Source organism: Musca autumnalis, unplaced genomic scaffold (genome assembly GCF_047663935.1).
Source record: "Musca autumnalis isolate F117 unplaced genomic scaffold, ASM4766393v1 scaffold_5, whole genome shotgun sequence".
NCBI lineage: Eukaryota > Metazoa > Arthropoda > Insecta > Diptera > Muscidae > Musca > Musca autumnalis.
The window spans coordinates 77,043,215-77,056,992 of record NW_027412088.1 but is presented as its reverse complement, the minus strand read 5'-3'; the positions used below and the strand labels follow the sequence as shown (position 1 = coordinate 77,056,992).

The 13,778-nt window shown below is 33.2% G+C and overlaps 1 protein-coding gene across 1 annotated transcript; it reads left to right on the top strand.

The window, feature by feature from the left end:
- The first annotated feature begins 209 nt into the window (after window positions 1-209).
- On the top strand, window positions 210-12,557 carry LOC141406179 (SET and MYND domain-containing protein 4-like). The gene is made up of 6 exons (XM_073991371.1): window positions 210-217; window positions 393-1,170; window positions 1,317-1,805; window positions 11,129-11,669; window positions 11,748-12,078; window positions 12,154-12,557. Exons 2-6 carry the CDS (start codon window positions 446-448, stop codon window positions 12,414-12,416), a joined length of 2,349 nt encoding a protein of 782 aa, XP_073847472.1. The 5' UTR covers window positions 210-217; window positions 393-445; the 3' UTR covers window positions 12,417-12,557.
- Window positions 12,558-13,778: the final 1,221 nt, after the last annotated feature.

Sequence of the window (13,778 nt, the reverse complement as noted above, 5' to 3'; positions counted from 1 at the left end):
TGACAATATTATGACAAAGATCGGATCTTTCACCACTTCAATTTCACTCATGAAAATTCGATGAAAAAGATCGGATCTTTCACGACTTCAATTGCACTCATGAAAATTCCTCCTTTCGTACTCATGCAAAAAACCAGCGAAATCATGATTTCACATGGAATCATTTCCATTTAATTTTGCTGGGTAGTTATAAACTAATCATGGCACAACTACCAAGGTAGTTCCAGCTGTTCGTATATGAAAAGTCAAATCCTTTATAAAAAATATTATTTTTGTTGCAACAAAAACATAAAGTACAACAACATAAAGAAAGTTTTGACAAAACATATTCAAAATTTTACGATGCCACTACCTTGGTAATTGTGCCATGAAACTAATTTATTTCCCCGCAGGAAAGTGTGCAGTTGCTCTAGTATTTGTTTTGATTCGTTTCCTATCCTTCTACATGGAGCCCATCAAGGAAAATTTAATTCAAAGTGCCTTGGAGCAGCCCAGTCTATTTTCATTGTTGTATAAACAGGGTTTATGTACACGCCTTGAGAAATATGAAAATGAATTCGAAACAATGCGACATATTTTTGAACTTCCTTTGCAACAATTTCTTGAATGTACATCGTTAGAGTGGTTTAGTTCACTGCAGAAGAATGAGGACACGGAATTTGCTATCAAAGGTGATGCGGAAAGAATTCGAGAGTCCAATGAATTGAGGAAGCAAGGAAATCAAATTTTTACAGCAACAGGCGAGCCAAACATTCTGGCAGCGTGTCGTCTTTACAATGATGCCATTTTTGCTGCTCTCGATTGTAAAGGTGGTGAAGAAGTAGCTTTAGGTTTCGCAAACCGTGCCATGGCATTGCAGACATTCGGTTATTACAGACAAGCTTATGATGACTGTGTTTGTGCTCTTCAGATGGGTTATCCTCTTGAAATGCGTCATAAAATAATTACACGACAAGCATATTGTGCGGACAAACATAAAGATGTGGAAGCTTTGAAACGTCATCTTTCGGAATTAGAGGGATTGACGTTAAATGAAAGTTTCCAGAAACAGTTTGAAGAACTGAAGGAATCTTTAAAACAATTGATTGGCCATGGAGATGATGAATGTTCAACTTCACAGAAAAAGTCAAAGGAGGATGATATCCTGAAGACCAGAGGGTCGCAAGAAATGTAAGTAGGAAACGCTTCAAAGGTGCTCAATAGAGCTGTGATACTCCATCCCAGCTGTAAACCTATATTTTGATTCCTAATTGATCTTATTAATCCTTCTTAACAAAACAAATGGTACATACGTATCTATATACATATATTTTCAGCGTTGACACTGGCTCCGATTTAGGTCGCATTATGAAAGCCAAATATTTTATACCAAAGAACGAGATTATTTTTCGTGAAAGAGCTGCAGCATTCGTTCCACTGGTTGATGCACATCGAATTTGTCATCAATGTGCTATAACAGGTTTTATACCATATCCCTGCTTTAACTGTCGTGGTCGTGTGGTTTATTGTTCACTTAAATGTCAGGCGGAACATGAAGAAATACATCAGTATGAATGCGTTGGATATCGCTTTCAATTATTTGCACAAGCTGGAATTAAAAATGCACATTTGGCATTACGAACAATTCTAGACCGGGGAGGTCTTTTCTCAATAGTCGATGAGCTGAAGACCAAAACGACAGATGAAGAAATATGGCAATCGTTAACAAATGGTGGAGATATTTGTGAAAATAGTTCATCGGTATATACTGAATCTCTACGCATGATTTCTCACATAGGAACTCGGACTATTATGGAAATTACGTTGTAAGTAAGAATGCAAAAATGTAGAATGTAGATCTATCTGTATAGGAATTCAGCTTGTAACAGTTTCAAAACAAACAAATGAAATTGTAAAATAAACAATGAGTTAAGTTGTTAAAAAGTTATTGAATAGGCCCCAGTTAAGGCCGGCTCAATAAAGAAACGAGAATAGGTTACTTCGTATAAACCTGGGGCTCAATTCTTATTCTGTGAAAATTTAAAATGAAATCTTTTATAAAGGAATTAAATGTCAAATGTAAACTCGTTGTCGCAGGTTTCATGCTGCTACAACAACCTTAGAGATCTTTCGGCTTCTCGTCCCGAATTTCACTTACGTTTGGCGTCCACATATAACGGCTGATCCAACTAGAGGTACCCCGCCAGTGCGTGCTCCTTAGGCTACCCCGACTTCGGTGGGGCCGGTGAGGTCCGGGTGTCTTTCCCTACCGCAGACAAGGTGTCCGCAAGGGGTTCGGACGGGCCGACACTACCGGATTTTCAGATTTGGTTGGCTACGGAGATGCCAAACCAGTCATTGGGCTGGTGCCTACCTCCGGGTCAGGCCGCGGAATCCGGTCGATTGGAAGCGGAAGCTTCTCAATGTGAGGGTATTTCCTTTCAGTACGCCTCAAAAAGCGAAGCTTCAGCCTTATCTCCCGGAATTCCAATTATTAAGGACTTGACCCTAAATCCACACGACAATTTACAAAGGAGTCCTAAAACAGGCATTTCCAGTAGGGAGAAACATTTTCGTATGTCCCGAGTGGCAATATCATCACGATTTTATAAACTTTTGCACACTTCTAGTTATCAAAACATAAATTTTTGAAAAGAAATTCGGTTATCCTGGAGGTCCGTCATATTCCACAGTGGTAAATATTCTCTAAAATGTTTGGGAATGACTTTTGCGTAAAATATACGACTAAAGGAGACAGTACGCTTCCAAAAATAAACTTGTTGAAAGAAAAAAGCAAGCTTTGTTAGCCATTAAACTTTATTATTTAAAGAATCCGTGCCAAAGCAGGATATACGGGTATATCCTTAATCAGGAGGGATATACTTTTACTGAATATTACTGAAAATACTTTGTTTTCAATATAGAGTGAATATGCATCGATGTTCTAATACAGTAGACCACGCATATAAGAAACTCGGAAAAATTCGGCAAATTTATTCTTATATGCGTGTTTTCTTATATGAATTTATTTTATATAAGAAACTAGTTTCTTATATGCGTGCATTTAGAAGTAAGAAATATTTTTATAGGAATAAGAAAGGTGGACCAATAACAAGTAAAACACTGTTTTTTGTTAATTATTTAATTAAGTTTAATGAAAAATAAAAAAAGTTTAAAATATTTCATTTAGGAACAATAACAAACATAAAACACAAAAAGTCATTGTTTAACATAGAAATTCATATGTACTTTGCACTTAGGTTAGTAGCTTAGTCTTTAAAGAAATATTCGTTTTTTTCTGGATCCGATCCGGTTGCATTTGTAATAAATAACTATGTTAACCTGTTTTTTGGTGTCTTGAGGCCACTCATTTTTTCATTCCTATAGCAATAGAACTCATTCTGAAGGGCCTTATAAAGAAGTACAGTTTTATCGGCATTATAAATGTCTTCTAAATTATATTTTCCCAACAATCTTCTTCTTCTTCTTCTTCTTCCAACGTTGAAGCCATCTTTGATTTGCATTAAAGTCTGGAATATCCAATTATACTGCAGACTGTTGTGCCTTCTCAAGGAGTATTGGTCCATTCACTTGAGCACCATTTTACATCATTTGTGCAAACCACAAAGACATCGTCAAAACATTTATTTTCTTATTTGAATTCATTTTTGCGTGTTCGCAATACAAAAAAAAAAACAACGGACTGAAGTTAAATCTTGAAAAAGAATGAAGCCTGTTATTCTGTACGATAGTGTATGTACGACCAATACTTGTGTGTTTGATTGAATATTAGAACTTGTCGTTAAAAATATTTTCAAACTCATTCCTACACCTGTTACATGTAGTGTTGTCACTGTTCTTATATAAAATTATTCTAACGGCGATTTTCAGATTTGGTGTTTCAAAAATATTTCTTACAGGCGTTTATTTCTTATAAGCGTTTTTTCTTATATAAAATAATTTTACTACGGCGAATGTGATAAAAGGCATGGTGTTTTGAAAAAAGTTTCTTACCTCCGTTTTTTTCTTATATAAGATGTGCTTATATGCGTGGACTACTGTACAATCTTTCTGTATTTCCAAGTTTTAAAGGGGGTTCTATTCAAATGAGCCAATTTTCTTACTTCAATTTTTGAATTTTATTGTTTTCCTTGTATAGTTCTTATGCAAATTTTATTTGAATGCAAATGAAAGACTAAGCTTGCTAAGTTTGCTCCAAACACTTGAAGCAAATTATAATAAAACTTAAAAACTTCATATCTTGTATAATTCCGAAAAAATGGAGGTTGAAAACAGTTTTGCCGGGGGGTTTTCAACGATCTTTATGTATATTTATGTATTTTGGACGATCTTTATGTATCATCAATTAAGGCTGCGCTTACCTTTGTCTTACTTATTAAAGAGGAAATTGTGGTACTGTTATGTAAGACTGTAAATGTTTTTATTCGTAAAATAAATAATTTTCATTGCAATTAATAGCCCGTTTCCACGGTACGTCGTTCGTTCTCTATTCGTTGTTCGACCCATAACTACGAATAAATTACTTATTTCCCCACACAAAATTCTATGAACGAACGACGATTTTTCTACGTTGTTCGATTAGAAATACTCTCTGAACGACGTATAAGTATGTCCCATCCCTAACAAATGAGAGAATTTATCGAAAAAATTAATTATGACATGTCTAAATTCAAAATTGAAAAATTTGTTGAAAACACAAAAATTTTTAGAAAAAAGGAAAAAAAAAATGAATGAAAATTAATGAATTAAACATTTTATATAGATGTAGAAGGAAGTTGGTTGTGTTTCCTTCTTAATTCCACACACATTTCTTGTCCATTAGTTCAAAATCGTGTAAAAAATCAGAAACAAAAACGAAACAAATAACTGAAAGTCTGTATACACAAAAATTGTTTTGACATGTCTCTCTCTCTTTAATTTTGAAAATAGAAAAATATATACATAAATATATTGAAAATACAAAATTATTCAGAATTTATGGGAAAAATGAATGAAAAGTGTGTAGATAAATATAGAACATACATTTGAAGGAAAGTCTATTGTTTTTTCTGTTCATTTAATGTATATTTTAGCTTTGTTCCTTTACCTGTCTGAGGTTACCATTTCTTACCATTTTTAACCTGCAAAACGTTCCTTTACTTTAACAAGCATACGATTTATATGAGACCAGTTCACCACTTTTACCATTTTTTGCCACTGTTACCATTTTTTAAAGTAAAGGAACAGACCATTTATGTATTTTCGGTTCAAATTTTCGTGAAAACAAGGAAACAAATATGAAGGAAATTTTGTTTATGTTTTTGTTAATTACGAATGGTGTGATGGAAACGGGTTAATTCGTGTACGTCGTTCGACAGGCGAACAACGTAATTGAAACGCTCGTGTGAACATGACATTAGAACGTCGATAAAATGTGTCCAATCTCTTAAGGCCAAACCTATAACTCTGCGTGTTGCGTGTGCGTTTTGTATTTTTGAACGCACACGCAGAGTTATAGGTTTGGCCTTAACAAATGAGAGAATGTATCGAAATAAATTATGACAGGAAAAATAAAAAATTAAAAATGTATTAAAAATTCTAACCTTTTTAGAAAAACTGCAAAATATGAATGAAAAGTAAACGGTTTAACAACTAGTATACATTCAAATCATAGCAAATTTTGTCTTCTCTTTCATTGCAGTTACATTTCTTGTACATCGTTTCAAATTCGCGTACAAATTTAGAAACAAAAATCAAATGCCTACCGGAAAGTCGGTATACCAAAAAGTTATTTTGGCAGGTCTCTCTCTCGTTAATTTTTAAAATAGAAAAATTTGAAAATATACTGAAAACACCAAAAGTTTGAGAAAAAACAGAAAACATGAATGAAAATTATATAATTTAACATTGAATAGATATATACATTTAAGAAGGTCAAATATTTTTTCAGTTCATATCAATTAATTTTACTCGTTTTTTGGCTGAAACTTTCTTTAAAATCAGTAAACAAAAACTATGAAATTATGAATACTGTTGCTATGAATTGTGTACCATGTCGTATGAACGGGTTAATTCGTGTACGTAATTATGAGAACGAAATTAAAAAAAAAAACAAAAAATTAAAAGGCAAAATTATGAATGAAAGAAAAGTTCAAATAAAAGTTGACAACACTTTCGCTATCGGTAGAACTTTACGACTACGAAAGATATCTTTAATTACCGAAATTATAAGCACTTTTATTTTACCGATTTTTGTCGGTAACTGAAAAAATAGCTCTGTTCTAGAACTAAAAAGTTTTTACCACTTTTACACATTTTGCGTTTCCGTACACAAAATTTATATGAAAATCGTTTACGACTTTTACCACATTATAAAGTACGGGAACAGGCCAAATGAGTTACAGTCCCAGATTTTTTTTAAATACAAGGTGTAGTATTTGATTTTTTTATAAACTAAATTGTCAGAATATTATTACGATCTACCCAGTATATTCAAAAATGTAATAGTACGTTTATATATAACCGGATTTAACAAACCCACTGGGTATCAAATGTCAATTTCATTGCTTATATTTTAAACAAACCCTCATAAGGAAGGTTAACCCTGCAAAAAGCTATAATATAGACATGGCCGAACAAATAAATTTATTAACCCCCATTATTATACATCTTATTTAGTTAAAGTGTGAATTTTACGAAAAGATTTATATCGTTCAGGTTAACTTAAACTTAAAATTGGTCATTATTGGTCTGTTCCAGTACTGCAAGAATCTACTAATTTTTACTATTTTTTCCGACAAACATAAAGGCCCCCTCTCATTTATCAGTCTGTGCCGTCAGTCCGATGAACCCTTTCTGTATGTGTGACTGACAAGTGTGTAGCACCAACTATCAGTCAAGTCTAAAAATCTTGAATTTCTCCTCCACAAATGAATGATTTTTACGTTTTTTGTGTTTCTACACGAACATTATTTTCTGTTTTTCAAAATTGTTTATTGACAATTTGATAATAAACACAATTCACCCAGACTGATGGGGGTTCATTTTGAAATCAAAACTATTTTGATTTTCATCAGTCTTGAAAAAGTCACACATACATTCTCAAAATTTCAAAAATTTACACATACTACCATAAATGCTGGCAGTCAGACTGACTAATGAGTGGGGGCCTTAAAGGAAAAAATGTTATGTTGACTTTTAACGTCAAAGTTTTATTTTTAATGCTTCCAAATTGGTTTATTTTGTGCTTTCAAATCCATCCAATAGTAAAAGAATACATGTAATAATGACCCTAATTGTTATATTCAGTGTCACATTATGTATAGAGTAATTTCAATGCCAATTAAGATTCCATTTTAAATCTTTCCATTTATTTCCTGTACATTTTTCTTAACTATTCTGGAAAGACCCTAGTTATTCAAATATTGCCTTTGACAGTTTGGTTCTCATAAAACCATGTTGTTATTGTTAGTTGTTGTAATTCATTTATGAATTGTGGGAGGAGAATTGTGTGTCTTATTGTGGGAAAGATAACTGTACAACCGTCCAGCAACCACAAAACATTTTTGGGTCGATTCCGTATTGCGAGGCGAGTCATGTCGCGTCGTCTATCCTCTCTGTGACAAAATTTAAAAAATGCACTACCTAAAGCGATAGAAAATAATCGTCGATAACAAGTTATCGGTGATGTAGCGGAGCGTTTTTTGTTTTGATTTGAATAAATCAGAAAAAAATATCAGAGCAAGTTGTACACAAAAGTTATAGTTTTCTAAAATGATAAGCACAGTGGAACTATTTTTTGATGTTAGTGAAGATAAACTGTGTAAAATTTGGATTATTTCCAAATTAACAGAAGAGGAAAAGCGTCAAAAGAAAAAAGCGTTATCGGATTCATTGACGGAACACACGTACATACATATAATGGGACCAAAGGAAGATTTTCGCCATTTATATCTGAATAGAGAAGGATATTTTAGTTTAAACGTTTTGTTGGCAAGTACGTTGTCAATTGCTACTTCATTTTGACGTTTTTCATTTTCTACCCCATCAGATTGTCCAATTTCACTGTTATTGTCATTCCATGTCTCTTCAATTCCGTAGATTGCACCTGCAGGATTTGAAACCATATTAATTTGTAGTAAGTCTGCTACCGCCTGCTCCATTGACGACAAAGATATTTCTTGTGATGGTCCACCTCCTGTAGCTGTAATGTTCTTATTTTGTGTAATTTTTTTCTTTAGTTTGGATTTAAAATGAGTCCGCACTCTGTGCCATTCATCTGGTGTACGGGTTGGTGGACCACAACTATTTAATTGCTCCGCAACATCCTTCCACACCTCATCAAAAGTGGCTTTAGTTTCGCCAAAAAGTCTGATTCCACGAGCTACGTTTGGGTGGGCTTCAATTTTTTCAACCAGCATTTCAAATTGCTGTCTTGTAGTAATTTTCACCATTAACTAGGCGTTTACACACAGACGTAATGGCAAGACAATAGCAAAGTTACAAACCATTTTCACCAATGCATTCATACTTTTCTCTATATATATTTTAAAAAAATTTAAATGTATTTGTGAAAAAGGTTTGTATTTTTGCTATTGTCTTTCCAATACTGGCATTTGTAAACGCAGGGTATAAGTACTGAAACACCAAAAATTCACTTAAAATAAATTACTTACGTTTCATTTTTTCGTTTTTATTCGTTAGTAAAAGTGTACGTTAGTAAAAATGCCATTCGTTAGTAAAAATGCCATGCGTAATGGAAAAATTGCAACTGGCAAAGCGACACGACTCGCGTCGCAAGAAGGAATCGACCCATTTGTGGTTGCATGATGAATGACAAAAATGATCGGCCACACTAGCAAGCACCAACAAAGCTGTCATTCAAAACTGACAATAGTTTTTTTACTTTTTCAGTAATAATTATTCAGTAACTTCTTTTCAGAGAGTAAGAGAGATTTTACTCTTTGATACGAAAATAGAGAAAAAGTAAAAAGACAGCATTTAGTAAACCTTAGCAAGATAACAGTTGATAACCAAAACAAAAACATTGGCGCCAATGCATGAGCGAAAAAATAACACCAAAGCAATGAAAAAGTTCTTCAATTTTAAGCAAAATAAATAAAAAATAATTAATGTAATAATAAAATAATCAATAAATAAACCCGAGTCGTAATATTTATAGTATTTATCCGCAAAAATAAGATAAACATTGAGCAACTGACCATTAGCAGATGATTAAAAATCAGCTGATCGAACTTGCTAAATGTTGCCGGGAAAAATTCTTTCAGCAACTTTTAGCAATTTCTCAGCAAACAACTGTCAAAATTGTTCTCTTACTTCGCTCTCTTTTACTGAACTTTTGTGTAAAAAGACAGCATTTAGTAACATTTCGTAATAATTATTACAAATTATCACGTAAAAAGACACACCTAATGTGTACTCAGCTCAAGTCGACTTTCGGTTAATCGACTTTTTGCAGTCAAAAATCTAAAAATCGTAGTCGACTTTTTTTTATTTATTATGGAGGAAAAATCGCATAATCGATTATCTTGTGATCGATTTTCGAGTTTGCCCATAGATTAGGCCTGTTCGATAACTTCGCAAGTAAAAAGTATTTGCAAGTTCTTGCAATTACTTGCAACTACTTCTCATTTCTCTTTTACTGAACAAGTTTGTTATCGAACAACATTTTGTAAAAGTTTGTGCAAATTTGTACAAACTTTTGAGTTATCGTACAGACCTATTGTTGACGGCGATTTTAAGCGAGGTACACACGATCAGTTTTGACTGCCGATTTTTCGGAAATATCGATAAATGTCAAACTGTCCAGCAACCACAAAATATTTTGTGGTTGCCTGATCACTGACAAAAATTAGCAGCCACACTGGCAAGCAACCGATTATTTGAGCAAAACTGATCGTGTGTACCCCGCTTTACACTTTTGACGTTTTTACTGTTTCAAAAGAAAACTAGATAATGACGAATAATCGATTATTATCGATTTTCTACGGTTACGAAAAAGTCGAAAGTCGAGTTTTAAGGAAACTGAAATAATCACAAGAGCGAAACATCGCATTTTTGATTTTAGACCAGATTCGAAATTCGAAAGATCGATTATTGCTTTCCATTACATATCCCTAGTGGGAGCTTGACTAAAATTTTCAAGAAATTTCATACTTTTATAAAATATAGATCGAGATATTAGGTCTGTACGACAACCCAAAAGTTTGTACAAATTTGTACAAAATGCTGTTCGATAACAAACTTATGAACTAAAAGAGAGCGAATTTGGAGAGAATATTGGAGAGTTTTGTGACTGAGAACTTACAAGTTTTTGCAAGCAAAATTTTCCTTGTAAGAATTTGCAAGTTTGATCAGCTGATTTAAATTCGAATGTTTTGTGGCGGACTTTGCAATTCTTGGGAAAAAACATAAACATTTGGTTATTAAAATAATTAAAAGAGAAGAGATAACTAAATAAATTATCGAAAACGACTTATTTTGTAAAATAACTTATTTTGTAGCTTGTGGTGATAGTTTTATTTCTAAGGTATTAAATCCAAGCAAAAAGCGGCGCATCCATGGAGTAGGAGGAACACAATGTAGACGGCCAGCCGTTAATTTATGATATGGAAAGTGAATTATTTTTGTAGCAATGGATAATTAAATAATTTTCGTAAACAACCTTCGATTGCTAAATTAAATCTTATCCGTCCAACTTCTTGCTTGTCAAATCAGCTGACTTCTTGCAAGTTTTTGCAAATTGTTATTCGCAATTTTTTAGCTTCGAGAGACTAAAATTAGTGGAGAGAAGTTACTGAGTATTTGCAAGTACTTTTTACTTGCGAAGTTATCGTACAGACCTATTGCTTTAATTTCAAAATTTCTTTTTCCATTTTTTGATCCTCCCACGTCATTGAGAATATGGGAAACAGTACACTTTTCGCGACTATGTTTTGTTTGTTGAAAAAGGCATCATTCAGTAGCAATTCGTAACAATTATTACAAATTATTGATCTGTTTCAGAACATGCCACCAAAGTAGTACCGATCTTCCATTTTATTTTGCTGAGACGTTCTGTTAGGGGCAATTGCAATGGAACTCTTTGCTATTCTTTAAATAATTTTCTGACAATATTATTCAATTTCAGGTTTGCTTTGGCATCGCATCTAATGGTTGTATATTTAGAACACTACACGAAATTCTTCGATAAACTAAAAGAATATAACTCCAAATGTAATTGGAAGCTAATGGTGGGAACATTAATATTACGACACCTTGGCCAATTAAATTCAAATGCACATACGTTAACGACATTAATCCCCAAGCCACAGTATTTGGCAACGACCGATTTTTATTTACTTAACGAACAAATCTGGTCAAAACCAGATCATTTGAAACGCGGTTATTTGCATACATTTAGAAATTATGATAATGTTACTTCAGTTAATTTACCGTATCTGAGTGTCTGTAATCATTCATGTGTCCAATCATTTGAAACGAAGGTTTCCGGTCGTTGTGTTACCATATTTGCACTACGTGATTTTAAGCCAGGTGATGAAATTACCAATAATTATATTCCAGACTATCGTCAGGTAATGAGGGCAGCGCGTCGCCAACGTTTAAAATCTACGTATAATTTTGATTGTGAGTGTGAAAATTGTTTGGAGCCAATTGAAGATGCTGATTTTGTAAGTATATAGTTGTTAAATTTTATAACTTTTATTGTATTAAGATCATTTTTTTTTTTTTAATTTGCCCCCTTCAAGAATCAATATCATCGTTATCGTTGTGATAATAAAGACTGTGGTGAAATATTTACTCCTATTATTCCCCAAAAACGTTCGTTAAACTGGTGGCAGGATACCGATGAGAGTCCATCAACAGATATAACTATATATTGCACAAAATGTGGTTGTAAGCAGCGTCTCGATTGGTATCATGAAATAGACCTTTTAATGTTTAAAGTACGCCAAAGCGAGACGAGACGTCGTCTATATCAGATATTTAAATCTATGGAAAATGTTGTGATGGGTCTAAATGGTGTCCGTTCGTATGTGGCATTCACGCTTTGTTCTGAATGGATTAAATTACCATATGGTAAGTTGCTGTTGTTGTCTTTCTACATCTTTTTAAAAATAGCTATATTTCTCAATTCTCTTTCCATTCATTTAGATGGTATACAATTAAACGATCAAGACTACACAGAACTCATTGATATGACAAAATATCTTGTGGAATTTGTCAAAAATCAATCGTCCATAATTTCCATTGAATATGTTGCCGCAATGATAACTTTGTGGGATATGGCTGCAATAGGAAAATACAAATGTTCAACAAGTGAAAGTGAAGAAATGTTATTCGCTCTAAGCATATTACCTGATGATACTGAAAAAATATTTCGTAACTATTATAAAGACTATATAGAGGATATTTAGAAAAGCAGTTTTATTGTTGTGTTATAGCTGATGTTTAAATCTTAATTTGTTACTCTCTCTTACTTTTTAAAAATTAAATATGACAAATAATTACTACATAGTATAAATATACATAGTTAAAAATATTAAATAGAAAACAAATGCAACCAATCATTTTGCAATTTTTATACCCTCCACCATAGGATGGGGGTATATTAACTTTGTCACTACGTTTGTATCTACTCGAAATAATCATTGTAGACCCCACAAAGTATATATATATTCTTGATCAGTGTGCAATTCTACATCGATATAGCCATGTCCGTCCGTCTGTCTGTCCGTCTGTGGAAATCACTCTAGCGTCCGAACGGATTGACGTAGGTTGATGAAATTTTGGGAAAATATGTTATATTTACGTAGGACTTTTGGTATTGAAAGCGGGCTATGTAGGTCCACGCTTTCGTATAGCCCCCATACAAAATGACGCGGACGCGTCGTCGTTTTAAGGGATTTTTAAGATATTTGGCCCATTTTACTACCGAATTGGTTGTAATTTGGTACTTTGTGTCTCCAGAGGCCAAAAAATATTCCTACCAAAGTTGGGTTATATAGTCCCCACATAAGACCCCTTATAAAGTACGCGTCATTTTAATATATTTTGAATGTATTAGACCCATTTGACCAAAGAATCGGTTGTAACTTTGTATTTTGTGTTTCCAGAGGCTAAGAAACATTTCTACCATAAAATATTTATATAGGTCCACGTGTTGATATAGCCCCCATAATACAATATCTCCCGATTTTCGATATTTTGAACGTTTTAGCCTCATTATCACACCGATATGGCTGAAATTTGGTATTTAGTCTTCTCTAGGCGTATAAAACTTTCCCCCAGAAATTTGTAGGTATAGGTCCACGCCATCATATAGCCCCCATAGAACTGAAATTTGTGGTGGAGGGTATAAAAAGTTCGGCCCGACCGAACTTAACGCTTTTCTTACTTGTTTTGTTTCGAATTAAAAATGGAATAATTCGAATGGAATGATCTAATTTCAAATTGAATAATTCGAATTACAAATGGACCTATTCGAATTAAATATGAAAAAAAAATCGAATTTAAAATAGAAGAATTGGAATTACAATTTAAATGCTTCGAATTACAAATGAAATGTTACGAATTAGAAATAAAATATTACGATTTACAAATGAAATGTTACGATTTACACATGAAATGTTACAAATTACTATTGAAATGCTTCGAATTACAAATTGAATTCTCGAATTACAATTAAAAGGATTCGAAATACTTTTGAAAATGGTGTAGATCAGCTGTCGACATGGACTCGAACTCCACTCCATTAAGAATCTCCGTCTCGTGAATTA